Source organism: Lepisosteus platostomus, chromosome 4, assembly GCF_059453375.1.
Source record: "Lepisosteus platostomus isolate fLepPlt1 chromosome 4, fLepPlt1.hap1, whole genome shotgun sequence".
NCBI classification, from domain to species: Eukaryota; Metazoa; Chordata; class Actinopteri; order Semionotiformes; family Lepisosteidae; genus Lepisosteus; species Lepisosteus platostomus.
In genome coordinates this window covers 11,111,680-11,136,312 of record NC_142614.1, presented here as the reverse complement: position 1 = coordinate 11,136,312, position 24,633 = coordinate 11,111,680, and the positions used below count along the sequence as shown (strand labels likewise).

General features: G+C 40.9%; 1 protein-coding gene across 4 annotated transcripts; it reads left to right on the top strand.

The window, feature by feature from the left end:
- Positions 1–11,838: 11,838 nt before the first annotated feature.
- On the top strand, positions 11,839–24,162 carry LOC148672632 (UDP-GlcNAc:betaGal beta-1,3-N-acetylglucosaminyltransferase 7-like). 4 transcript variants are annotated; one of them, XR_015935830.1, is made up of 4 exons: positions 11,954–12,383; positions 13,158–13,320; positions 17,049–17,105; positions 17,199–17,316. XR_015935830.1 is itself a non-coding variant. In XM_088628440.1 (3 exons), the coding sequence occupies exon 3, from the start codon at positions 19,951–19,953 to the stop codon at positions 21,046–21,048; it is 1,098 nt and encodes a 365-aa protein (XP_088484566.1). In that variant the 5' UTR covers positions 12,113–12,383; positions 13,158–13,320; positions 19,854–19,950; the 3' UTR covers positions 21,049–24,162. The 4 variants fall into 4 exon arrangements, 3 of the variants coding, with proteins under 3 accessions (XP_088484567.1, XP_088484566.1, XP_088484564.1); XM_088628440.1 differs by lacking the exons at positions 17,049–17,105; positions 17,199–17,316 and adding an exon at positions 19,854–24,162 and having other exon boundaries at positions 12,113–12,383; XM_088628441.1 differs by lacking the exons at positions 11,954–12,383; positions 13,158–13,320; positions 17,049–17,105; positions 17,199–17,316 and adding exons at positions 11,839–11,904; positions 19,854–24,162.
- Positions 24,163–24,633: the final 471 nt, after the last annotated feature.

Genomic DNA, 24,633 nt, shown 5'->3' with positions numbered 1-24,633 from the left:
ATTGCAGTGCAACAGCAGCTTTACACAGACAACACAGCCACACATTCATTACACACAGTGTAACGAATGATACAATAATAATAATAGTACAATACATACAATACAATCAGTACAGTGAGGGGTGCACTAAAAGAGTTACCCACAGTCCGGACACACAAAGAACAAACTAGAACAGAACAGTACGCAGAAAAGTTGTATCACACATATGAATATAAATATAGATGTAAATGTAGATATAGATATAAATATAAATGTATTGCACGGGTCCCTGGCATATATTGCACAAAAAACGGTTGTAAACGGGAAAAGAAAGAGAACAGATGTAGCAGTAGATGTGTAGATGTTTTCAGTCCAGAAACAGGTAATTGTCAATGTTGCCTCTGCCCAGACGCAAGGTGGATGCGTGCATTTGTGCAGTCACTTTGTGTGCAGATTCAGTTATTTACAGAGCCGGTGTTTGAAAGCCCCAAAAGACTGAAAATAATCGATTGTCTCTGGAATTAGAAGTGGAAGTGGACCCACTGCAGACGTCAATTTCTGCTCCATCACTCTTGGCAGCGAACATTGCACTGTGGGTGGAACAGACTGAAAGGGAGCTATACGGGCAAAAACTAATTAAGGCTTTATTTTAAAACAGACATCGAGCTGTAGAATGCCAATAGATGATTTGCTATAAAAGTTGATTCCTTCTCTACCTCTTAACATGCTGGAAAACGTTGCTATTGACGCCCTGAATTGCTACAAAACTGAAGGGGTTTAATTTTTGGAGCGATCATTCACCCCTCTGCTACACTTGTATTCCTGGCGTCCTGCGGAGACTTTGTTTTAAAAAGGGGTTCGTTAGGCCTTTCAATGCACCCCTTATACTTGGAATCGCAACCCCCTGATGTTTTAGAAACAGGGTCGGCTTTCAGAACTGGCTTAAAATGCAAGAAAATCAAGAAAAATTACATTCATTATTATAATTTACTAATAGAAAAACGGAAATGACTACCTATAATAATTTTCTTCGATTGATCACGTTTGTGAGACAACAAATCTGTTATTTTTGCTGTACAGCCAAACAATTATTTGTGATTTTAAGACTAGCATGACTGATGAGTGCAATATAATATGGATTTAATTTTTGGTTAATTCCATGCATGCATTTCATTATATGAGATCAACTACATACCTTGTGTTGTATGTCTTTGGTTTCAAGTGATCATATTGCGAAATGTTTCATTCACATTTCGGTCAAATGCATTGTGTGCTTTTATAGAAGAGTATTCTTCCATACTTATTCAGCAGCACTTTATCGGTGCCATTCATGCCAATGACCCAAATATCACAGCCCATGCTATGAAGGAGTTTGTGAAAAGAAAGCAAGTGCATATCACTGGTCAAAATCCAGATTTGAATCCACCTGAGCACACATTTTACTGTACATGCTGAGGGGAAAGAAGTCAGCTCACTCCAGGACTAGGCAGACTCCTAGTCTAAGTGTCTGGAGTAAAGCACAAAAGTTGAGTTGAGCTTAATGGGTCGCAGTTAGTGCTTCAAACAGATACGGACTTTAACACTCTGAAATACAATTAATGTAAATGCCTACCAAATTCTTACAGCACAAAGACACAAAAGTAGTTGTGTGACAGCAGGTGTCAGGGATTGTGTTGCATGGGGTGGCCAGTGTCTTTGTGGACATCGGTGCGTTTGTCTTTCTCTGTTTCACCGAGATTCTCCCCGGCTGGGGGTCTGCCTGGCACAGTCAGTTCAACTTCACAGTTCAAAGGTGACGTGTGGGATGGCGGGACAGGTTTATCTAGGCCTGGGACAGGGGCAGCTCTGGAGCAGGAGGAGAATTATGCCTGCCAGTCTGCATGCAGACAGTTTCTTAATGAGCCCCGAGCGAATAGCTCTGCCTACACACACGATATCGCAAGGGCACTCCCACCCCGCAGCTTCAAGTCCTGAGGTCTGGCCTGGAGGGGGTTTCAGGAAGAATCTGGGAGAACAAGGTGTGCACCACTGAACCCAAGTGAGGACTCCAGCACCAGGGAGTCTCCAGAAGAAAACAGAGGAAGACTCCGGCATCCTCTTCCTCCCCCCTACCCGACACAGGACCGGGAGAAAACAGGGCAGGGGAAGGCATAATGGACCACACTGTTTGGGTCAGCCAGGACTGAAGAGGATGTCTGAGACTATTCTATCTTTCCCCTCTGCAGCAGAAGGAGAATACTGGACTTTTCATCTGGGACCTTTAGTAAGTGGGGTCCATGAGGATACCTGTATTTCTGTGAGTGTGTGTGTCCTTTGTGGATACTGTACTTGTTTGCCATGTGTTCTGCGTGATGGGTAGATGGATAGGAAAACTGTCTTTTCTGGTGTGTGGGAGCACTGAAGGAGCCTGTTGTGCTGCAGAAAGAGTCCTAGCACCCTCAACATTACTAGGTAGCATAGTTGGCTACAAGATCAAAAGTTTCCTAAACATTGAGGTGACTGTACTAGATCTATCCTTGTCACACATGGTCACTTATGCATAAAGATCATGAATCCCATGACCACAAATAGAAATAACTTGACTGGAAAGCAAAACTAACAGGTTTGACATTGCCTTCCCAAACCCTGTGGACCTGTTTCACCAGTCACCTTGAGGTTGTGTTCACAATGGTTTCAAGTGGTTTTACTGTAAGCCCTGCCTTGTTACTTTAAACGCATTGCAACATTGCAAACAAGTATTTTTCAGTGAAGAATTCTTATTAAAATATTCAAGGTTACTCATTTGTATTTATTTTTCCGGCGAATGATTCGACTGAACAAGCAGCTGGTCACTGAAGTGAAATAATTATATATAGAATTCAGATGGATGTTTCAGATAAAATTGAGTTTATGAATAATGTCCTGAATTACATCACAAAATAGTAATGCCGTGGCTACAGCTATAATGAATATGAACAATCGTAAAAATGTATTAGAATCATATCATGTGGAACTTTGCTGCATGCAACACTGCATCTGAAGTAATACAAAGAGATGGCTTTGCTGACATCTGTACCTTAAAACCCCTTTGAAGTATTTCTATAGAAACCTACAGATGTTTTTTAAGGGAGGTTATGACTGTAACTTGAAAATTTGGGAACAGTGCCTGTTATCAATGAAATGTTTTTGTTTTCTATATATCGAACATTACGCAAGAACAAATCATGGCGGCAGATTATTGTTATCTAGGGTGGTATGGACATGGAGGCCCAGTGCATTGTTGTCTCACAGCTTTGGGGCGCTGGATTTAATCCTGGACCTGTGTGTGCTGTCTGTGTGGAGTTTGCATGTTCTCCCCAAGTTTGCATGGGTTTCTTCCAGGCGCTCTGGTTTCCTCCCACATTCCAAAAACATACCAGTTGGTTTATTGGATCCTGGAAGAATTTCCCCCGGTGTGTGTGGCCTGTGATGGAGTGGTATCCCATCCAGGATGTAATAATAATAATAATAAAAAACTTTATTTTATATAGCGCCTTTAAAGGTGGCTTCTCAAAGCGCTTTACAGGATGACAATAACAATAAATAAGAAGACTACAACAATAAATAAGACAATTTCACAAGACAGGACACAATTATAATTACAACAATACAACAATAACAATAGAGGAGACCGTGGAAGATGGTACTAAGAAGAGCAGAGGGGTGAAGAATGGAACCAGTTAAGTAAAGGCTTTTCTGAAAAGGAGGGTTTTGAGTCTGGATTTGAAGGAGTTTAGAGAAGGTGACTCTCTGATATCCTTGGGCAAGGAGTTCCAGAGCTTGGGGGCATAGCAGGAGAAGGCCCTGTCGCCCATACAATGTAGACGGGCTTGGGGGACAGTAAGGAGGGCAGAATTTGAAGAGCGGAGGTTGCGAGGTGGGGAGTAGGGCGATAAAAGTTCAGACAGGTATTGAGGTGCCAAGCCATGTAAAGCCTTGTAGGTGAGCATGAGGATTTTAAAGTCTACGCGGAATTTGACCGGAAGCCAGTGTACCCCTTCTTTTTGCACATTGCTTGCTGGGATAGACTCCAGCTCCCCCACAACTTTGAATTAAATGAACCATTTAAAGTCTACATGGATTATTTTATTCACACTGTTTACTTTTTAACTGAATATTGTGAATACGCTGGGTTCAGTGCTCTGTTTAAGAATACATATTCCTTGTATGACTACAGCTCTGAAGGGAACACCACCTGTACAGCTGAAACAAGAAAGTCTTAGTTCACGAGACCCAATGATAACATTAATCATGATCGTTAGATTTGCACCTGTTGATTTGGTTTGCTTTTCCTTTGTAGCATTCTGGAACCTGAGATTTTAAAAAATGTCATAAATGGGGTTTTAAATTAATTGAAAATAAGGTTCTGATATTTTTGTCTAACTTTGAAGTTATTGCACAATGTATGCTGTGATTCTGATCTGGGCAAGATTAAAAATCCATTCATAGATAACTTTTGATTCAGGTCTCTTCTTTTCCACATATACTGTATATTTGCAGTAATGAATGAACCTGCGCTCTGTCACATGTTTTTCTCTGCAGGACTAGTTGCACCTCTGCAACTCAGCAATTCTTCCATATATCGTCACCTGCCAAAATATTAGGACCCCACCACAACCACCACCCCGGCACAAACTTATGGAACTCTTAAAGTAGCAGAAAATGTGTTAATTAAAAACTTAAAAAACATTGCAAGAAAGAAGAGGCCATGTAACTTTCTTGGGTTTTGCCACTTTGTGGGAAAGTTCTCTGCATCTGGTAGTACATAATAATAATAATAATAATAATAATTGCTTACACTTATTTAGCGCTTTTCTGGACACTCCACCACCACCACCAATGTGCAGCATCCACCTGGATGATGCAACGGCAGCCATAGTGCGCCAGAACGCTCTCCACACATCAGCTATCAGTGCGGAGCAGAGCAGAGTAATGTAGCCAATTCATAGATGGGGATTATTAGGAGGCCATGATTGGTAAGGGCCAATGGGAAATTTGGCCAGGATATCAGGGTTACACCCCTACTCTTTTCGAGAAACGTCCTGGGATTTTTAATGACCACAGAGAGTCAGGACCTCGGTTTTACGTCTCATCCGAAGGACGGCGCCTGTTTACAGTATAGTGTCCCCGTCATTATACTGGGGCATTAGGACCCACACAGACCGCAGGGTGAGCGCCGCCTGTTGGCCCCACTAACACCTCTTCCAGCAGCAACCTTAGTTTTTCCCAGGAGGTCTCCCATCCAGGTACTGACCAGGCTCACACCTGGTTAGCAGCAGTGGGTTACCAGTTGTGAGTTGCAGGGGGATACGGCTGCAATCCCAATGTAACTGCCTGGCTCAGAAGAGCCCACGTTGTCAGCCCTTAACCCCAGTGTGCAAGATCACCAGGAACCTAACAAGTGGAGGCCATTTGGTAATCTAGCCTTTTTGTTAGTTAGTAGTCAATTGATCTGAGGAGCTGAGCTCATTCAACTATTTCTTGAAGTAAGCCAAGGAATCTGCTTCAATGACATGACTGGGTAGCTTGTTTAGGTAAAGATGTTCTTGGATTTTAAATGCACTTCTGTACCATTCCACTTCCGCCCTCTGGTTTGTGTTTCTGTGTTTGTGCTGAAGAGGTCCACCAAAGCTAGTGTGTGAGTCAGTGTATGGTCTAGATGTGGAGCACAAATCCCTTTGGTACTGCACCAATTAACTCACCCCAGTATGAGTTCGCCTCTTATCTGCACTCCCTGTTTTCAATGTTATTAACCAATGGATAATCCAAACAAAAGCAATTCTCTATATTCCTACCCTCTGTGATTTACCTTTTTTTGAAAAAGTCTATCCTGTTTGGATTGGATTGTGCCCCTGGGATGATGACACGATAGATGCCGGGCTTCTCAACCACTTCTCCAGCTCAAAGGAAAGCAAAGAGTTTGATTTTCTGGGACTGATGATGGCCACTCTGCGGCACAGGAAATGGAGCAGCTGTAGCGTGTGAGACATGAAGAGGTAAGTGGTCAGATTTGGTAGAAATTTCTATCAAAACTGGATTTTGTCTCAGAAAAACTTCAGGCATAAAAAACGCAGAGATGAAAAGACTGGAATGCAAGGTAGCCAAGCTAAAAATTCGTGCATGATGAAATAAAATCAACATAGCTGGCTCACCAGAGGGAACTGAATGTTATGTTTCTTTCAGATTCCTCAAAAATTCAATACCTAGTCCATGTTTTTTTCAAATTTCCAAATCTGGCACACTGAGATTTCTATGTAAAGAGTGTGCAGTCCATATGAATTCTGCTCTTCTGGAGGCTGTGACAAGCTCAAAGTTATCTTCAAATATCTCTGTAGACAATGTAGACAATTCCTTTTAAAGGAAGGAAGACAATCCGGCCCTAGACACTCAGCTTTCCGTTTGCAATCCTGCAGCCAAATACTGTGCTCTGTATCTATGAGTATCCAAAGAGGTTCCCTTTCTCTATTAGAACTTGGCTTCTCTTCCCACTTCTTCCTGCCTTTAACTTCTATCTCTTTACACAACCGACAGTGAGAGGGTGGTCTCCCGTCACCATATTAAAGCCGATCAACCCCCCTCTGCAGTCCCTGGTGTCTCTGTGTGCCCTGGCCTAAACTCCCGTGCCTTCAGTCAGCCTCTTCCTTAGCCTACTGGCTCTCCCTCTTCTCGTTCAGCTCTCTGTGGGATATTCTCTTCTGTCCCCTTTCCCCACTCTTGGGGGACTGAATGTTTTGTTCTGTCTGTGGGTTTACTTTTCCATGTTGTAAGACAGGGGATCTGTTCTGTAAACGTCAACAGCTCCAGTTCTGGATCATGATGAGGACAAGACACTACGAGCTCTTGTTACAGGACCATTGAAAGAAATAACACAGTAGTAACAGAGGAATACAAACGATAAACATTTATTTTTATTACAAGTTCCATTGCTTGAACACTCTTTCTTATGTTTATTTCTGTATTGTTTATAAATTAGTACTGCTAGCCTTTGCCAAAGCCCAAATATTAGAGCTTACAGTTCTCATTGCCCAACGTGCTTTTTTTTTTAATCAGTAACATGAAACGATTACACACAAGAGGAACACTTCAGGCCCACAAAGATCATTTGTTTGTTTGGATCACATATCAGGACAAAAATACAAATTTGTTCCATTGAGCAAAGTTATGTAAATAACTAAAGTTCATAACCCATTCTTGCCTGGTAACCCCGTAGGTATAATATAATGTTCTTTCTTGCTTTTATACTTTACTTTCCTTATAACCATTCCTTAGGTTAAATGTTGTGGTGTCTCCAGGGGAAAAGTTTACGTAAATGAGATAAATTATTCACCCCACACTTTTCTTTCTTAATTTTTGGTTTGGTTTGAAAACTCCAAGAGAGACTGGTAAGCAGTTTAGCTGTTCCAATAGGATGGATGGGGACTTTAAGAACAAGATTAGTCCATAGCTAATAAAGAGTTTATGGTTTTGTTTGATTTTTAATCTCAATATTCAATTTCATGCTTTAAATACTGACAAACGCTTTGAGTTTATATTTATATCCTGCAAAAAACAAACCATATTTATCCCTGATATTAAAGACTTAGTATCATTGGTTATATATCCTTGACGTCCTGAAGTGAGTGAAGGCTTTTCTCATTACAATGTTTTAAAACCTTATCCAATGGGCAAAAAGAAATACAGTTACCTTTAAGGATTTAATTTTTCTGAAAAACAGAATGGGCATGCTTTGCCTTCTGTAATTCTGTGATTTTTTTGTTGTTTTTATTTGTTTAACATTTTTTTAGCTTAGGCTGATAAGTCAGAAAATACTTCACCGGTTGAGCAGGCTACTTTAGGAAGTAAAGAGTGCATGAGCCCAGAGTGGAATTTAGCCCTGACATCAGGGTTAACACCCTAACTCTCTTGAAGCTAACCACCTGATTTTTGAAGAATGTCACCAGACCTTTAATGACGAAATAGACAATAATGTATCTCAGTTTTTTTGTTTTAAAAGGACAATGATGTCTCCAACTGTACAGTGTCGGGTAACTGGAATGCATACCGACACTACTTTGGCAATAGTCAAAATGTCAGATGCTTGTCAGTCAACTGCACTGCAGTATCAGCATTGGTGTCAAACTAAATCTGTGCTAAACAGTGTCTACAACTAGTTCAGGTGTGGAATTTTAGGAATTCTGATACTTTGTTTCCCTAAGCACTTTCCACAAGCTGTTGTGTGGAGCTTTTCTTATCTGTTTCACCAGCAACCACCACATGAGCCCTGGTGAAACAGATAAAGAAAGAGAAAACTGAGTTATTTTAATGCTCTCAATTTCAGTTCAAAACATTTTAAGATTCAATCCAAAACAGAGTTCTGTGTTGGGCTTCTGGATCTGACCTTTGTCCTTTTGCTGACTGTTCCCTTGTGGTTTTTCTACATGCTTGTAGCCTCAGGTGAAGAGAGTGTTAGGGTTTTTTTCTGGTGTTTGATGTTGTAGAGATATTGAGCCGATACAGTTAAGAATGTTACATGTTTCTCCTACAAAGGCCAAGAGGTACTTGCTGCACTGAATTAGGACTAATGATATTGTTTATGTCTAGAATGATGACTTGTTTAATACCCTATCTGAATTTGGAATTTATTTTGCGTTTTTGTGTGTTTAAGTATTTTATACGTCTCTCTTGTGGGTTTAGGGTTAACTGGAGGCAGTGTATTTGTTACCGAGTGATTCTGTGGTTTGGGCTTCTGGGGAAAATTGACCCTGCTGTGAGTGTGTGTAGCTGTGCTTGTGTCCGTCTGCCCTGCAATGACGTCAAGTGTCCCGTTGCCTGCTGCAATAGGCACCTGCTATCCTAAATTTAAGGAAGCGATTAGAAATGGATGGATGGATTCTGTAGTTTTTATTCAATTTGCTAACGTGACTTTCTGCGCTCCTAGTGCCCTTTGTTCTTGTTTGTATCTGAAAGTGTCACTGATGCAAGCGTTTTCTACTGATCTAAAATATGAGTAAATTGTATTATCCTCCACGCTGTTCAAAAAGGATTATCTTATAGCCCGGAGGGTGGAATCTGATTTAGACCTTTGAAAAGTGTGTTGTGAATGGAAAATTATTTTTCTTTTTTTTTTCTTTTTTTATGTAAGTGTGTTTCTTTACAGCGTACTTTAGTTTCTCGTGTTTTTGTATGAACCTAAGTCATTTGAATGTAAAGTGAAAAAAGCAGGCTCCAATGTAGAGTATTAGCATTGAATGATTGATAGTGTGTTTTTTAAGCTCTCAGAAGTCACTTACATGATGTATCTGATGTAGTGCGTTGATTTTTGGTAGATATTTGAAAAGCATTATGTGGGAAGTTTGTTTCTTCCTCATGTTATATTCCCATTCTGTTATATTTACATAGGCAATTCATGATGGTTTGTCCACAGATGTCCCTTTGAGACAGGGAAAGTAACAAATCACAATCACTTTTTGTCAGATGTATTACTCAGAAATGAATCTGTTCTGTGCCTGGTCTTTCTTATTGGGAATGTTTTTTAAAGCATTTTTACACCTTGGAGAATTTCAGTGGTATTACTCTGATTTATATTCTTTATAAATAGATTTCCTTCATGTAACTAATGGGTCTATTTGCAAAATGTTTAAAAAATAGTTTGTGTTTTACTACTGTATCACATTTACTGCTGCGTTCTCAAACTTTTTGTTTTCTCGGTGCGCGACACGCCCTACTCCAGGGTATTGTTAAAGAAGGCCTTTAAGAGGTAAATAAGTGGAAAAGCAGCAGACAAAGGAACAAGTAATAGGTTTATTCCATGCTGAAAAAAAGAAGAAAGAAAACACAACGTTTTGGCTGTGGAGCCTTCTTCAGGTGTGACACACCTGTGAACTCGAAGTTCACACACCCGAAGAAGGCTCCACGGCCGAAATATGTTCTTCTCTTTTTCAGCATGGAATAAATCTATGACTTGTTCCTTTGCAGCCTACGCCTGCTGACACAGCTACCCACCTGAACTAAGCAGCATACAATACACCCTCAAGGGAAACAGAAGTACCTATTAACACCATGCAATTACAATAGCTTCTCACTAGACTTCTTGAAAGCCCCTGACTAGCCTGCTGAGCAGCTTAAAAGCCTCAGAACATTCAGTCCTCTCTACGAATCCTAACAATGTTGCCCCTCACCTTGGGAGGTACTTCATGACAGACAGAGTCGGTGGTGCATGAGGAAAGGCAGGAGATGGTATCTGCAGCCCACACACGGTGGCACAGCACTGGGTAGCATGAACGAGAGCGAGACGAGGGCAGGGATCCCTCTTTATAGAGGGGACAGGGGGAAAGGAAGCGAGCTTGCAAAGAGGGGAAAAGGTCAGAGAGACTTTAAGAACCCTTAAGTGCAGAGTGGCCTTGACAGACTGCAGCCGGGGCTGTAGGTTCTGAATGTACTGTTCCCTGTTCAGCGGTCTTCCTCAATGCCTTCTTGCCTTTGTCTGTAAGATCATGCAATGACAATGCAAGGAAGCTTAGTAGCTTATCGATTCGATAATTCATGCCTCTCGTTTCTTGAAGTCCTGGTATTGGCTTTCAAAATGCTTTGCATAAGAATCACCTTTTGGTTTGCAGTTCCATGTACAGTAGTGTCCAGCTTCTTCCTTTGGATTTTTTCCCCAGTCAAATTCAGAAGCAGAATTTCCTCTTCAGTACCTTTCTTCTGAGCGATACCTTTATTTTAATAAAAAAAACACTTTTCTGAAAAGGAACTTAGTGGTGAATTGTACCCTTTACAGTTATTTAACATAACTTCTCTTAATTTATACTCTGCACTTTGAACTATAAAGTATCTTACCATTTGTTTGCTTGCTGCTTTCCCATATGGCCTAGAAAATGGAAATGATCACTTATATTTTTCCATGTGTAACGTCTTCAATCTCATCATTTCCCATTTATTATTTAGAGATTACATTTCTGCTGCCTGCAATGGGATATTCCTCTCCTTTCTACATTAAATATAAAAGCCAGTGACCATCTACGCCTCCTGACTACAGACAGTAAGGCACATTTGAAGAAGTTAGCAAGTAGCTCAAAGAAGAGCTTAGTTTGTGGTCATCTTATTTTCTTGCATTGGCAATAAAAGAGCACCAACTCTCTACCTTACAGCCGCTTTGTGAGTCTGTTTAACTGAAAACTTTCCATGATATGTCAGAGCTACTATAGTGCCTTTGTAAATAAACAGTTTCACCTCTTTAGATCAGTATTCACTATCTCCAGGAAGTACTGAAAGTTGCACAACAGGTATTACCACATAGCCTTGTAGTTTAAATAACCAATAACTACCTTATTACTCTAAGTTGCTTAAATGAGAGACAGCATGATGCTTGTGGGGTTTTCTGTAAGAGGTAGATATGAAATGTGTTTGTTAATTATTCTGTGTTCATAGTCATAGTGAAGTCACAATGCCAAATGTCACTGCCTTTTTCATTTCTAACTACCAGAGGAAAAAGGGGCCGAATATTTTCTAACTCCAGTATGTCCTTAAGTTCCCCCAGATGAATTGTTTTAAAGGAAGAGCAACTTCAGTTCATTCTGTGCAAAGCCATGCAGGTGTGCCGATTTGGACCTGCACACACTGCCGACCAAAGAGAAACCAGAGAAAGTCACACATTTTCTTGTTAAGCTGCCACATTGGGTACAAATCTGAAAAACTGGAGACTTGTTCCAATAGATGTTATCTTGTCCCCCTACCCTGATACAGTGGATGCTAGCCGCGGGCTCTAAAGCAATGCTCTGCAGGGACAGAAATTAAACCTGATCCAGCAGGTTTTAGCTCAATTCTCCCGTGACGTGTGGTTAATTCATAACCTGAGAACTCATTCATTGCACTTTCTGTGTTACGACATTGCTATACGACACCTAGACTCTACAGCCCATGACGATGGTGAGTACTGATATATCTATTACAGCACCAGAAGTATTATTTTATGAATAAAAAAATAATACATTTATTTATTAATTTTATATTTGTCAACCTGATCATTTCAGTGTTTTGCATTTTAGTTTTTGTGGCACTGCGTACGTCTTCCCTCTGTATGCTCACTTCATAGGCTTTATTTTGCTTCAAAGGTTCAAACTACAATTGTACCTTCTGCCTTTGTGCTCAGTCTCTAGAGGAAAGAAGTAGTCCCTTGTCTTACACAAAAGGCTCAAGAGCCTCTGAATACAAGAATAGTCAAATATCTGAGCATGTGCACGTGCTCAACTGGTTTTATCAGGAAAACATGAGGGGTGTATGTGTGTCAGGAATTCTTTTAAACATACAGTAGCTGTTTTTTCTGACTGAAAGGTAACCTGCAGTCGCCTGAAAAGAGTTTGTCTCCACTTCTATATACCTCATCTGTTTTATTTTCTTCAGAAAATGTGAGTATTACAATGTTGCTATATTCTCCACATCTTCTTTTAAATATTAGGAGTTTTTTGTTTAAATACCTGTGTTAATTGTGCATAAATAATAAATAAAAATAGTAAATAGTAAATGAAATATTTTGTCTCAATTAACAATTTGTAAAATGTAAATTGGCATCATTAGGTGTCATTGTGAAATTTACAGTTTATTACAATTAATAACAGAGTGTACAGGTGTAACATCCCTTAAATGATAATTATCATCTGATTAAAAAAACTAGGAGAAGCTAGTAAAATTAAAAAATGTGAGATTAACCTAATTGGACACACTTAAGTTTCCATTAAATCTCTCATTTCTGCAAGAAACTGTGGGACACTCGCTCGTTGGCACATTTTCCATAAAGTCTGTGTGGAGCTCTGTTTGTACACACTGTATGGATTAGAGCAAGTGTTTTTGGAGGACTACAGTATGTGACATAACAGAGGTTTCTTTTTAAACTTCTCGTTTAATGTGTCGATTCCTAGTAATATCCAACCAGTTATTAATAATCATTGTACCTTGAACCAATAAATCCTTTAAAATATTATTCTTCTATACATCAATCTCTAAAGTTTTCTTTTTTTCAGTAAGGTGTAAGATCAATGCCATGTAAAGTAATTAATACATATTGTTTTGGTTAAAGGGTAGTGCTTTTTGCTGTATGTTCGTGCCTGTAAACAGTCTTTTAATTCCTACTGGGAAATGTGACCTCTTTGTATTAGTTGACACTGTTTTAATAACCATTACAGAATTAAGACCACAGAACTAGCTGGTTCAGTCTACTAACCCGAAGGTCATTGCAACGGCAGAGACACAAAAACACAAGTAGAAGCTGATCCGGAGAGTAAATCCTGCCACCCGATTTCTCAACCAGCCATTACATAACACAAAGAGGACCTGTGAGAAACAAAGGTTAGAAGCCTGAGGCTTTTTGGTCATTCGGAATCTGCATAACCCTTTTTTCTTCCAGATGGATGCAATAGGATTGATTTCTTGTTTGAAGGTCACTTAGTCTGTGATTAGTCCCCTTGCTCTGTTTGTTAACAAACAGAATAGGCTTTATTGTCATAATAACTACTCTGTTTTGAGAATTCCAGAGTGAAATCTATATCAGGATGGTCTGTGATCACTACTTTTACTATCCTGATAATTCCACCTGCGTTATGACTTTAAGCTTACTTTAATTATTAGTTCCAACGTGGTAACGTCAGTGCTCATCGGAGGACTATCGGGCACGCAGAGGAACAGGTAGAGGTTCATTCCACACTGAAAGGAGAAGAAAAGAGACAAAAAGTTTCTGTGACGCCACGAGAAACCAAGGACAGAGGCAGACAGGTTTCACAGATGTCATTTTTTTTTTGCTGACATAGTTTCGCGTGAGGCGAGTCGCAGTATTTGTTTCACAGGAAGACTCTGTGCGCCCTTCTTGACAGGATATTTTCAGTGGTGTTACTTCAATGTGCCCAACACAGATTTCCTCGGAACTCTGAAGTCGGATTTTCAAGCGAAAGCTCCCTTATGGTGAGAGATGACACGCTCCCGTCATAGGAGTAGGGGTTTCGTGAGAATGATTACAAACGGGCAGAGGGCATTCCGTCTATTCAGTCCTCTGACATTTAGCAGCCAATAGATTGAATGAGCCCCTGTCCTGAAAGAGTTGAAGGCATCGGCTGCAGTAGCACACCTGAACTGCCTGTTACACACCCCCAGCCCTCTGAGTGAGGAACTCCTTCTGTTCCCCATTTTCAGTGCAATCACACAGACTTTCCACTTGTTTCCTTTGGCTCATATTTCACTGCCGGATCATGTCCTTCAGAGGCATTGGCAGGGGTTTGGATACTTGGATCAGGTTCCGCTCTTGGTTTTTGTTTAAACCTGAAAGGGTTCTGTTCACTTTATTTTTTGAGAGGGTAGGATACTCCTTTTAGCCAGAGCATTCTTGGCATATATCCAGATCAATCCTGGGTCCAGACTTCGGTTTTAGATTTTCATATTTGCACAATGTCCATCAGCTGCCATATTCTCTATTTCTTTCAATTCTATCTCTTCCTCCCCAGATCTCTGGCGATTGCTCTCTTAGTCTTCTCTGCTTTTGTCTCCAATTTCCAGGCTTCAATCTGAGATCTCACTGAAAAAACTCTCTCCTGTCATCCATAGTGCATCTCCCCAGTTCCTGATGTCTTCTCTTGTAGTACTTTGTTCAGTTACTTTGTGAACTTTTTCACTATTCTTTAAGAGTTCATAGTTAACTTCATTTGTCTTTATGTAACCCCTGTTTATATCTCCTTAAGAACATTATTATTAATGTGCATGTCCTTAAAGGCCACATACTGTAACAAGTGGCCTTACAAGTACAGAGTTTACTTATAAAGACCCCACAGTACTGTGGCACGTACTGTTAGGTTTATTTTTTATTGTGCTTCTGCTCACAAGGCCTATTTCCTTAGGAAAATGACTTGTTGAAAGTTAGAAACCGACTGAGAGACCAAGTGAGCCTCAGAGTTGTGTGTCAGGGAGACGCATTTGTGAGATTTTCGGGAAGCCAGTAGGCATCATGACCTGCTGAGTTGGGATAGAAAGGGACATCTGATGCTGTCAGTTACCTTTTTTTTTCAGTTACATTTTTTGGCCCATGCCTGTGTTTATGTCTGTTTTCCCCAAGACATTCCTGTCAGCATTCCTGTGACACACTCTGGAGTGTTAACTAACAGTTAACAAAGTACTGTTATCTATGTAAATACAAAATTTCCTGTTAGACTATAAATCTACTGAAAAGTAGAAACTTTCTTTTTAATGCCAAAAAGCATTACTGTAAAATCATGCAGATTTAATAACCAATGTCTGTGGTGCTAAAGTCCAAGACCCCAGACTGTTGTGATCTTCCATAACATCATGAATAATTGAAATTTCTATAAGAGGCAGATTTGATTTTTTTCTTAATCCATTTATAGCTGTAATCATTTTTAGTTAAGTCATAACACCAAAAGTCACACTTTTTCACCTCCAACAACCACAGAGATGCTCCAGAAGAAAAGGAAGGCCAAATGTTTTCCCAAATTATTTGTTTTACAGGAAGACTCTGTGAGTGCTGTTCTTGACAGGATATTTTCATAGCTGAATTGCTGTCGACTAAAGAGGAAGTCAGACAACAGTTATTGTTGCCACATCTGGTTTAAACATGCAAAATTGCCATTTGTTCCAACGGATATTATCTTGTCCCTAGACAGACAGAGAGGGGGTTAGATGAAGAGTTTTAGTATTCTCAGAGAATACACAGTGATCAAGAAATGTAGAACTCAACGATATGTGCCTCTTCAAAACCAAAGTCAAATCTCCATGGAGACAGAAAGCCAAGCTTGTGCGCCTCATACAGGAGGGTATAACTCTACCTCTCCTTTGACCTCTGGTTTTAATACTACAAAAAGGAATTCTCAACTTCCAGAACACGTTATGTATTCATTTTACATTCCATGCTATGGCAGGAGCTTGGCTACACTCAGACTCCACAGAGACACTGAGTACCTCTTTATATGCTGATTCGCTAAAATTTTTCACAATCTTTTCAGCTCCTTAAGAACTATTGCATGTACCTTAAAATTAACATAGCATGGCATCATGCATGCCTTTCTTCAGTACATTCACTCCGTTTGATAGATTGTATATGTTACAGAGCGTCTTTCAGGACCCAATGCAGACGACACAATCCGTAAGGGAGTGAACACACACAGGGAGGAGACGAGGAACAGGGCTGGTAGACGAACAGGGGGGGTGTGTAGTCCAGGGTGAACAATCCAAAAGGGATTCCAAAGGGAAATCAGTGGTGAGGCCAAGGTCCAGAGCTGGGTGATCAATCCAAGACGAACAAGACAAGATTAAAAGCCAGAGTGGAATCTGGTGAGGGGTTGTAGACAGACATGACAAAGTTACAAACCGGAGCGGGATCTGGCGAGGGGTCAGGGGGAAGAAAGGGGGAATGGAACCAGGTGCTCCAGCTCCCGGGCTCGGGCTCGGGCTCTTCAGAACACCTAGGAGGCGAATACCACCCAAGCCGTGGACGTAGGGCATCTGTATTCTGGTGCAGAGCCCGGAACACCCTGAGCGTCTGGCTTTTGTAGGGAGGCTGGAACAGGGAGCAGGAGCACGAAGTCAACTAAAAAGTGAACGAGCCAGAGCGCCCTTGAGGGGCAAGGACTACAATCGTGACAGTGTATCAGAAATTCAAACTAGAATCATATCTTCCGTCTTTGTTCTTGTGCTCAAACTCTGGAGCAATGCACAGGGCGGAAAGGCAGTTGGGTGGAACAAAAGATCCTCTGAAAGGTGGGATGGTCAAATGTCTAAATAGGTACATGTGTGCACAACTGGGGTCATCATTAAACGAGCTAGGAGAACCTGTATCCACGTCTAAGAAAATGTCAATACAGGAGGTCAGCCTAATTGGACATACTTTTATGTTTCATGAAATATCTTATTTCTTACAAGTTTTAGATTGTGGTCATATGTTTGGTATGCCATTTTACATACAGTACGTAATGAAGTCATTGTGTTGGGGTTATTTTGTGGGCTTTTTGCCTACAGCTGTATGTAGCAACCCAAAGGTTTCTTATGATCTTTACCTTAAACTGTGCATCCTTTCCTAGTACGGTCTAACCGATGGAAAAAGGAACATTGTGCCTGAAGAACTGGATTATTAAAAGGTTCGCTGTTCTTCTCCAACATTCTCCAACGTAATGTACTGTATCACTCTCTTTCTAACGGACTAATATAATGTGTTTTAATGTTTGCCCTAGACAGCAGCCATATCAGCCAGCAGCTCTCAACTGGCTACCCACTGAAGCTCAGCGGGGTTGAGCCTGGTCAGTACCTGTGGGGGGTACTGACCGCCAGTGAGGGGCGCCCACCCTGCGGTCTGTGTGGGTCCTAATGCCCTGGTATAGTGGTGGGGACACTATACTGTAGTGGGCACCGTCTTTCAGATGAGACATTAAACCGAGGTCCTGACCCTCAGTGGTCATTAAAGATCCCCGGGCATTTCGCGATAAGAATAGGGAGTTCTCCTGGTGTCCAGGCCAAATTTCCCCCCTCTGCCTTTACCGTGGCCTTCAGAGTGTCCCCATGTACGATTGGCTTGTACTTGTCCTGTGATGGACTGGTGTCCTGTCCAGGGTGTCCAGGGCTCGCTGCTGGCCGGGTAGGCTCTGGCTTCCTGCCTCACCGTACGGTATAAAGTGGTTTGGAAAACGACGTGACATGTTGCTCTAATATGTTTTTCACTAGTTAAAGTTTTTTTGTCTGGACTGGCAGAGATCATTGCTGTATAACGGGATCTATTAGTACAGTGTCTGCTGTACGATTCAATGCTCGTAAACAAACTTTTTAATTATGTTACAAATTGTATGCTCCGGTGAAAGAGTAATACATCAGAGCCACAATGTGAACAAACAAATATTAATTATTAAAACAATGTGATGCGGACTGCGATCATTAACCCTGCCTTCCCCCGTGATCATCATAACTACTGACAAATGTGAACACTCGTCAGTGCCATTGGTCTAACGACCCTTTCAGAATTAAGAATTAATACATCATTAGGATTAAAAGGATAGATGAAAGTCTGAACGTTCGAGTTGCACTGTTGTTTGGGAAAATGTTCGAGCTGTACATGTTGTTTGGAAATATAAAAGTAAGCAGCATTTTAGGCTCAGCTCTGCTTCACATCTTATTATTGTATAAAACAAGATTTCCTATAAAAGAGGGTACGTGTCAGTGTAATATGAGGGTTGGCTTTCTACAGTCCTACCTTTGAAATTATGAACCTGCTCAAAATCTTTTTGAGAACACGCAAAATTTTGTTTTCTAGCACAGAGCACTGATTTTATATTGACACACAGATAATTCAACGTGTTAATACAGTGCATTCTGAAATCTGTGAATTCTGAAGACTAGCTAATCACTCAAGAAGGACTGTTAGGGTTGGCAGACTCTTTAAAAGGTTCTGCGCTAGGCAAAAATACTGAACAAGGAACTTACAATTAAAGATGTATACATGTAATGTAATGCTTCTTTATTAGCCCTATACAATTTCTTGCATTAGGAATTTGTCTTTTTGCATACCCCAGCTTTTCTCTATGGAGACACAGACAGGGAGAGAAGCTTGGGGTCAGAGCGCAGGGTCTGCCATTGTATGGCACCCCTGGAGCAGTTGGGGTTAAGGGCCTTGCTCAGGGGCCCAACAGAGTAGGATTCCTCTGCCGCCCATGGGATTTGAACTGGCAACCTTCCAGTCACAGGCACAGATCCTTAGCCACAGAGCCACCACTCCACCCCAAGATCTGTAGACCTACATAGAAAGGTCTAACAATAACAACCAATTAACATCTTGTGTACTCTGGTTTTGTGGTAGTAATAATAATAAGAGAAGAGTGAATGATCTTCGGCCTTATGCAAAAGAAAGGAATCAAATTTCTCAGACAACACAAATCGATTTCCTTTGTTGTTGAATCCAGTGTCATGGTTGACAGGACACAAGAAAAGCACATACATTCATTCTTATTCAGTCTGATTCATTCTCAAGGCTTATCTGGACTCTGAAAGCTGAAGGGAGATCTGGTTTCTGGTCTTTATTGCTGGTTTGTCCTCCTGAAGGGGCAGCCTCCTCAGACTGTGGGATAAGTTGACAGAGAAGATGTCAACAGTGTAGACATTATAAAAGATCTAGATTTGGCTTCCTCGGTGATGTAGGACTAGACTTTCAATTCTTCTCAGGTTTGACCCTTGACTTGAAGTGGTATTCGACAAGGGAAAAGCCTAGTTGTTTTTCTCCACTTTCTCCCTGTGTCTCATTTCACAACAGAGCTGGATGTGGCATGAACTGGTCAGTATCAATTGTCTTTTCCAAGTTCACAGAAACTAACTTCTTAAGTCATTCCTTGTTCAACTACTGCCTTGCTCACAAGTTTCCTACTGGTGGGTAATTGCAGAGAGCACAATAAATAACCTTGTAACCTTACCTGGTATTCTTTAATCTGCATAGCTCTATAGATACAGTGGATGCTCACAGAGGCATGAGCTACCTGTGTTTCCTCATTGTTTGACACTGGTTTCTGGCCTGTATATGGTACAGAATGTTAAATGGCTATGTTATTCCATATTGGTATATTAATTTGTATAATCCATAGCACACAAGATGTTTTCCTTTTAAAGTGAGGACACACACAAACATTTAAGAACTTATAATATTTGGATTAAGTATTCTAAATGAGAAGTTCAAGGATAGCATTTGCAACAACATAAACATGGCTTTGACCACTTTGCCCCTACATCCTTCTCATCCTCTGTTACCAAAACATGGAAAAATCTTTCTGTCATGTTTCTGGGATTGAAATCACATATTATTCCAGTAGTTGTGCATGCCTGCTGTAACTCTTCTTCTCCTTACTTTGTAGGTCTCTCAGTGGAATCAGGGAGAAAATTTATCAAAACCTCCGAGGACTCATTTTAGCGGTCATCCTTGTGGTAACAGTTGTCATTGTGCAGGTAACAATGCTGAGGTACCAGAATCTTGTTCCTGAGAAGAATTACCAGGACAGACAGAAAGGCAGTAAGAGTATGTCCTCCCGGGGACGGGGAGCCTTCTGGATGGAGTATGACAATGGATCGCACATTGACAACAGCTTGGTCCAAGGATGGGACATTACAACTGCCAACTGCTCTGCCAACTCCAGCATGGTCAGCATGCCGTGGTTTGCTGGAGTGGGGGAACGTATCCAGCGGTTCCTGTTGTACCGGCACTGTCGGTACTTCCCCATGATCTTTAACCATCCAGAGAAATGCGGAGAAGACATCTATCTCCTGATGGTGGTCAAGTCCGTGATCACACAGTACAAGCGCAGGGAGGCCATCCGCAGGACCTGGGGGCAGGAGAAGGAGATCAGGGGCAAGAAGATCAGGCTCCTGTTCCTGCTGGGGACAGACTCCAAAGGAGAAGAGCAGGCTCACCACCAGAAGCTCCTGGAGTACGAGGACAGGGTGTTTGGGGACATTCTCCAGTGGGACTTTGAAGACAGTTTCTACAACCTCACCATCAAGGAGGTCGGCTTTCTAAAGTGGTTTTCCATCTATTGTCAAAGCGTGCCGTACATCTTCAAGGGAGACGATGATGTCTTTGTAAACACTGTCAATGTAGTAGAATTTCTGGAAAGTAACAAGAACACAACAGACTTGATCACTGGGGATGTCCTTACAACCTCTGCTCCAAACAGAGACAGGAATAGCAAATACTTCATCCCAGAAGTGATGTTCAGTGAGACTTTTTACCCTCCATATGTAGGAGGAGGAGGGTTCCTCATGGGAGGCCCCTTGGCTATGAGGATGTACGGTGCTTCTAATGAGCTGGAACTCTTCCCTATTGATGATGCGTTTATAGGCTTGTGTCTCAGAGTGCTCCGGGTCAGCCCCAAGGAGCACGGTGGCATTAAGACACTGGGCATCAAAGTTAAAAGCAGAAGAAATGGGATGAAAGACCCCTGTTTATACCGTAACTTGCTGCTGGTTCATAAATTGACTCCTGATGAGCTGATTCAAATGTGGGAACAGGTGAACAGCAACCTCATCTGCACACAGGCAAAGTATATAGAATAGAAATGTCAGAAGGCAGAGTGAGATAAAGTACAGACTGACCCAGTTCTGGGTGGATAAACGCTGTACACTTAATCAGTGAAGAAAGTGGAATTATCTGTCTCATCGAGAGGATGAGAAATAAGTCTACGTACTGTCCCCTGCCAAAGTATTCACATCCTTCTTGCAGTGTCCTTTCTTGTGGAATTACAAAATGATGCCTTCATATTTTATTCCGAATCTGAATACTCAAAATGAAGACCACATATGGTACGATAGGTTACAGTAAATGTCAATAAAGCAAAAGAGGAATAAACTTGAAGTGTGTTGATTGTATAAGCTATATATATCTAAGCAATGTGAACTCAGTTCTCTGAAGTTGAAAACTGCTATGGACAGCAGTTGCCAGGCTTTTCCATAGATTATCATTAGGCTTGAAATCCAGACTTTTGCTGGGCCTCTCAGGGACACTCACTTTCATACTGTATATATATTCTTTCGTATAGATTTTGGCCTTATGTTTTGGATCATTGCCCCACTAAAACATTGTGTATTTGTCTCACTTTTAGGTACAAAGCATGTTATAATGTAAGATTTGACAGTATTTTGCTCCATCTGTGTTCCAATCATTATCAACATTATCAAGCTTCCAAGTCCCTGCTGTTGATATGGATAATAAAGCATAGTGCTGCCACTGGTATACTTCACTATAGGGAATGTGTTAACATATCACTGCAATATATTGGGTTTGTATAATAATTAATAATCATATTTTTTATTTTTACATTGCTTTACCAAATCCCAAAGGCACTGCTGTACATAATGATAAGGAAAAAGGCACAAAAAAAGTGCAATAATAGCTCTGAGTTTAGATTTGAAAAGAGAATTTGTCTCTCGAAGATTCAGAGGAAGGGCATTCTATAACAATGAAGCTGCAACAGACAAATCACCAGATCTAGTCCTTGGTACAGCGAGCACAGAACCAGCCTCAACTGAGCGGAGCCTACGAAGAGGACTCTGAACACAAAGGAGTTTAGAGTTGTGATGGAGCCTTGAAAGTCACTATCAACATCTAATATTGAGCACTTCACAGACAGGCAGCAGATTAAGGTTTTATTAAAGAAAATTGTTGATCATCATTTTAGTTAAATTCCTCTGATTTTACTGCAGTTTATTGTACAATATAAGCAATTTATTTGACAATTCTTTGGTTCTCTGTTATGTTAACCAGTGCTAAACAGATAATAATATATGTATATGTATATCTAAAATGTGGGAACATCATTAGATACACTTTGCGGACCTGAGAACCAGTGAGAAACTTTTTACATGTAAAGCAAAGGACATTTAATTTTGAGTTTAAACTTTCATGGAATGAAACCAATGAATCAATTCAAGGGTTATCTGTAATGAAGACATATGCAACTGTGGGCGAGAGGTCTCAAAATGCACTTTGTCACATAGAGTTAAATTTGGTTGGTATATATAGGGTATGCATCACACTCATGTTTTCGTTACGATTTGTGTTATAATACTTGAATAAGTCTACAACAAAGCCTCCTGAACTTGACTTTGTCACACAGAAAGAGAATGTTTTTGTGTGCAGACTGTGGAGTCCAGAGTAGAGTCTGTCCCACAGCTTTATTATTGCCATAGCAACAAGTGCATCTTTCCTGTGCTCCTACATGTGTCACAGGCTCCTGTGAGGTATTGTGATACCTCACACAAGGTCATTCACTCTTCAACACAACTCAACGGTCATAAAACAATGGAAATGTGAACTGACTCTCAAAACAAGACTCCATAACCCATCACCTTAGAAACAAACAAGGTCATAGTTATTGTGTCTTTCCAGATTCTCGGTGTCACCATCTCTAACACCCTCAAACGAGTATGGGAGGAAACCCACACAAACACAGGGAAAGCATATAGACTCCATGTTGATAGCACCCCAGGACCAGAATTGAACCCTAAGGCAGCAAAGCTGACCACTGACCCTCCCTGCTGCATTGTTAGTGTGATAGTTTACTAAATATCTGTAGAGCTGTATATTGCTTCATCTCTCATTATCCCAGTCCGTTTCCATTCTCTCGACCCCTGCTGCTAAACAGTCATCCCTCATCTGCAGGATAAGACTTTCAAAATCGTTTACCCACATTGATGGTAATGCCATTCCATTTTAACAGGCTTTTCACCCAGGAATACGTAAATGAAATATTGGTTTCTTTATGAGTGTGCTAGTCTCCGATTGCTTCATATTCATATAGATTGATATTTACCTTTGAGATTTACTTTAATGTACAGAGAAAAGAGCCTGCACAATCATTTATTTAAATACCACAATTCATTTTAAAATCCTCTGCACCATTTCTAAGGATTTGACAGCATGATCATGAATTGAAACCAACGCATATATATCCATTTGCATGCATTTGATGCATAAATAATCATATATAAGAGATTTTCATGTTAAGCAATCTAGTGTCAATTTTCCGGATTTATTTTCCAACTGGATTTATTTTGTAATTGAGCTTAACTTTAAAGGCAAGTCAAAGATCCCAGAACAGTACTCGGGGGTAAGGTGCTTTTATTACAGCTTCCCAGTCTGTTCCTGCTTCTTATTTCTTCAGATTCTGCCTAAGGGATTTGAGCATTTTTATGGAGAACCTGCTGTCCTATTTATAGTATTTTGGGAAATGCGATTTCCTTTATTTTGGAATGCTCAGACTAAAAGCATTCTCTCCTAAATTGGTTATGCATTTTAAGAATAGATTCCCATTCACGGTTAGGAATCAATATTGTAGAAGGAGAGGTTTAGTCCTGCGCTGGCTTTTGTTTTGAATGCAGGGTATTTCTCTTGTTGACCTGTCAAGTTGTTACTCTGCATTTCTGGTGCATTCTGGGGTTGTACATCTGTAGAATGTAGCCCTCTGAGATGTGTAGTTTTGTATATAGTGCAACGTTTCATAATATGTAATGTTTTGTGCTGTTCAGTTGTGTGATTATTTTATTGTTAAAAAGTCTTTGTGTTTCAGGATTTTCAGGTCTTTCAACCTAAATCTTTGAGGCTTTGACTCTGATTTTATTACTCTGCTGACAGAGCTGTGCAAGAAAATTAAAAACTCACGTGTCCTCGAACTACATGTCCTGCGTAGCTACATTATTGACAGATTCCCATCTTATTTCCTGCGTTCTTTTTTTCCTGACTCCCCTATTTTGTAACATAATATTCTGCTTGCCCTGCGATGGACTGGCGCCCCGTCCAGGGTGTACCCTGCCTTGCCCTTGTTGCTGGCCAGGTAGGCTCCGGCTTCCCACGACATCCTATGGTATGAAGCCTGGACCAGCTCCCGTGAAGTGTAGTTCAGGACCCTATGCAGACGGTATAATCCGGAAGTAAACCGGGTAATCCATCCGAGACAAAACAAGACAAAGTTAAAAACCGGAACTGGATCCGGTACAGGGACAGGGCATAAAAACAGGATGACAAGGCCAGACACTCCGAGCCCCGGACTCAGATGGTCAGGACGCCGTGGTGAAGCCTATGCCGTCAGGTCACTCCTGGACCTGCTGGTAGGAGGGCTTAAATAAGGAGGGGCAGGATAGGGG